The sequence below is a fragment of the Fukomys damarensis genome, unplaced genomic scaffold (genome assembly GCF_012274545.1).
Source record: "Fukomys damarensis isolate Sample0158 unplaced genomic scaffold, DMR_v1.0_HiC HiC_scaffold_19, whole genome shotgun sequence".
NCBI classification, from domain to species: domain Eukaryota; kingdom Metazoa; phylum Chordata; class Mammalia; order Rodentia; family Bathyergidae; genus Fukomys; species Fukomys damarensis.
Genome location: NW_022900931.1, coordinates 59,179,621 through 59,182,889, shown reverse-complemented (window position 1 = coordinate 59,182,889; position 3,269 = coordinate 59,179,621). Strand labels below are relative to the sequence as shown.

The 3,269-nt window shown below is 51.7% G+C and overlaps 2 protein-coding genes across 3 annotated transcripts in view; both read left to right on the top strand.

Annotated features, from left to right (window-relative positions):
• Positions 1-2,202, top strand: part of Fbl (fibrillarin) — a 10,683-nt gene extending 8,481 nt beyond the window's left edge. The window contains exons 7-9 of the mRNA XM_010614502.3: positions 712-824; positions 1,805-1,950; positions 2,087-2,202. Coding sequence (XP_010612804.1) covers positions 712-824; positions 1,805-1,950; positions 2,087-2,111 — 284 coding nt within the window. The 3' untranslated portion in view covers positions 2,112-2,202. The remainder of the gene's footprint in view (positions 1-711; positions 825-1,804; positions 1,951-2,086) is intronic.
• An 82-nt stretch (positions 2,203-2,284) lies between these two features.
• Positions 2,285-3,269, top strand: part of Dyrk1b (dual specificity tyrosine phosphorylation regulated kinase 1B) — a 10,469-nt gene continuing 9,484 nt past the window's right edge. The window contains exon 1 of one of the 2 annotated variants that reach the window (XM_010614500.3): positions 2,285-2,630. The gene's annotated coding sequence lies outside the window, so the exon portion shown is untranslated. The remainder of the gene's footprint in view (positions 2,631-3,269) is intronic. The other variant, XM_010614501.3, reaches the window with a different exon arrangement.

Sequence of the window (3,269 nt, the reverse complement as noted above, 5' to 3'; positions counted from 1 at the left end):
GACAGAGTCTCACTATGTAGTTGAGACTGACCTGGAACTCACTATGTAGCCCAGGCTGGTCTCGAACTCCCAGAGATCCTCCTGCCTCAGCCTCCTGAGTGCTGGAATTACAGGTGTGCACCACCACGCCCGGCTATTCCACTCATTTTTCTTTGCTTTTTCCATGCCATCACCCCACTCTTGCTCTGCAGTTTTGTGTTTGTTTGTTTGTTTGTTTTTCCTTTTCTTGCTTTTTTTTTTTTTTTTTTTTTTTTTTTTTTTTTGGTACTGGGCCCTTACGCTTGCAAGGCAGGCGGCAGAGCCATTGAGCCAAATCCCCAGCCCTTTGCAGCTTGTTTTTATTTGATAGTCTTCCATGCGCTCTTGCCTTTAAATGCTCACCTTTACTTGTCTTTTTGATGACATGTCTGTCTCCCCCTCAGACCCAGGAGCATCTCGAGGGCAGGGTCCGGGTCTGACTCGTCTCTGTGTCCCCCACGCCTGGCCCAGGGCTGGCCACAGAGTAGGTGGCACAACCATGGTTTACAAGAGGAGTAAATGAATGTTATGACTGGACTTTTGGACCCATGGAGGGAGGGGGAGCAGTGAGGGTAGGGAGAGTGGAAGCAGGGAGACTCTTCCAGGACCCTGCTGGCGGTGAAGCATAGGCCTCATGGGAGGAACGGGGAAGTTGCTTGGATCCAGCTTTTAACTGCTGCCCTCTCTCCTTAGCAATGGTGGACGTCATCTTTGCTGACGTGGCCCAGCCAGATCAAACCCGTATCGTGGCCTTGAATGCCCACACCTTCCTACGTAATGGAGGACACTTTGTGATTTCCATTAAGGTGCGGGGCCTGAAATCTAATGTGGGGTGGCAGTGTCCTGGGAGGTATTTTTTGGATTTAGAGGCAAGACTGTGTGGATGGTCAAGTGCACAACTGCTGAGTCTGACCATCTGAGTTTGTGACTCTGAGCGAGTTACTTAGCCTTTGTGACTCAGCTTCTTCACTTTTAACATTAGAAATATTAGTCCTATCAGCTTTGAGTTAATGTAAAGATGAATCAACATGTGTTCCAAAAGAAGCCTGTCATAGAATAGGTACTGGATAAATGCTAGGTGCATTTTCAAACTGTGTTATAAAGCTCAGAGGACTCCTATGGGTCTTTCGCTGGGTTTACCATCAGTGATAGTAGCTTTTTGCTAAAGTTCGTTTTACTGTTCCTGGCTACGTTATTAACTACTAAGAGCAAGCAGTGTGGGAAAAAATCCTGAATGTAAAGTTGTGGGAGTTTTTTGGTTTTTGTTTTTTGGTATTGGGGAATGAACCCAGGATCCTTACACCTCGATAGTTTCTTGCTAAGTTGCCCAGGTGGTACTTAAATTTTAGGTTTTCCTGCCTCGCTATCCTGAAGTTCTAAGATTACAGGTATGCCACCACTGAGCCCACTTATGAAACACTGGCTTTTAGATAAACAGAGGACATCTGGCCTCAAATTTAAACCTTTTTTAATGAAGTGTTTTTTTTTAAAACAGTGACAAAGTCCATTTGAAAAAGGAAAAGTGAAAAGGGAGGGAGAACCTGGCTCTGCAGACTGAGGTTGGGCCGAGTAAAAAAGGAAAAAGTAAGATAAAAGTACACCCCCGAGGACACAATACAGGCTGTCATGAGGAAAGCCATGATAGTTCTAATGAAGTCTTTGGCCACATTTCCAAAACTTAGATTGCTCTGAGTTTCTGTTGTGAACATACTTCTGGCTTAAATCGCATCAAAAAGGAAAACAGCCCAGAGCTTGCTGCAGATCTCAAATCCTCTCTCCTCTGTAGGCCAACTGCATTGACTCCACAGCCTCAGCTGAGGCCGTGTTTGCCTCTGAAGTGAAGAAGATGCAGCAGGAGAACATGAAGCCTCAGGAACAGCTGACCCTAGAGCCATACGAGAGAGACCATGCTGTGGTCGTGGGTGTGTACAGGTGAGCAAGGGCCCAGTAATCCACTAAGACAGACACGAACCCCCCCGCCCCCATCCAGAGTGCTGTGGCACTGGGGACCCCTAGAGTGGTGACAACTGTGACACTTTTCCTCCCCGTTCCTGTCTTCTCCTCACAGGCCACCTCCCAAGGTGAAGAACTGAAGCTCAGTGCTGTCTGGATTCCCAGAGATGTGTGTTGCTACTGTTGCACGTGTGATTTTTCTATTAAAAGACTCATCCCTTGCTCTGTTTACTCATTGTTCTGTGACCATCATAAACAACACGATGCAGGCAGGCGCCCTTGATCATCTTGCTTGGTGGAGGTTGAAAGTTTTATCTGGTTACGAAGCGCATGTTCCATGCCCAGTTGTCTCTTGCACAGCTGTAACTGATTTCGGCACTTGGGCGCGATTGGTAGGTAGCTCACTTCGCCTGTGTGCCAGCAAACACCGGGAGAGCGCAGGCGCAGTGTTACCCTGGTCACGTGAAGGGAGCGGGTGGGAGGGCAGGGGCGGAGCTCGGGTGGAGGGGGGGCGGTTTGTTGTGGTCGCCATTTTTCTGGTTGCATTACTGGGTAATCGGGGCCCTGGCACGCCGCGTCCGTCGGATACCTTCCGCCCGTGGGCAGGTCTGAGCTCGGGCTTCCCGAGCAATTTGGAGTCCCCTTATCCGCGCCCTCAGGTAACGACCGGGCGATGGGCGGGGCGGCTTGCGTTCACCGGGAGAAAGGGGTGATCGGGACCCGCCCTGTCTGCGTCGCCGGAGACTTAGCACGAAGCTGAGGGAGAAGAGGGGTGCGTCGGGCAGGTGCGGGTGGTGCCTAGCTATTCACAGTCGGATTCCTGGAAGGGGCTGAGCCCTAGGGAGCCCTCTGGAGAAGGAGGTTGGGAGGGGGTAGCTGGGCCCCACTCCCGCCCTTTGTTTGGGCTTGGTCTTCGCTTCGCCGGCTGCTTCGCCGTCGCGTAGCAACAGCTGCCCTGGGTTGTGATTGGCTGAGTTCCTGGCAGCAACGACCAATGGGGCGGTTGTTGCCATGGGAGGTGCGGCTTCCCAAACTCTTAGTTGGGCCCCGCCTTCCCAGTCTTCACCGGCCGGGGCGGTCCTTCTAGGTTGGCCCTTTGTTTGGGCTTGGTCTTCGCTTCGCCGGCTGCTTCGCCGTCGCGTAGCAACAGCTGCCCTGGGTTGTGATTGGCTGAGTTCCTGGCAGCAACGACCAATGGGGCGGTTGTTGCCATGGGAGGTGCGGCTTCCCAAACTCTTAGTTGGGCCCCGCCTTCCCAGTCTTCACCGGCCGGGGCGGTCCTTCTAGGTTGTAGGTTG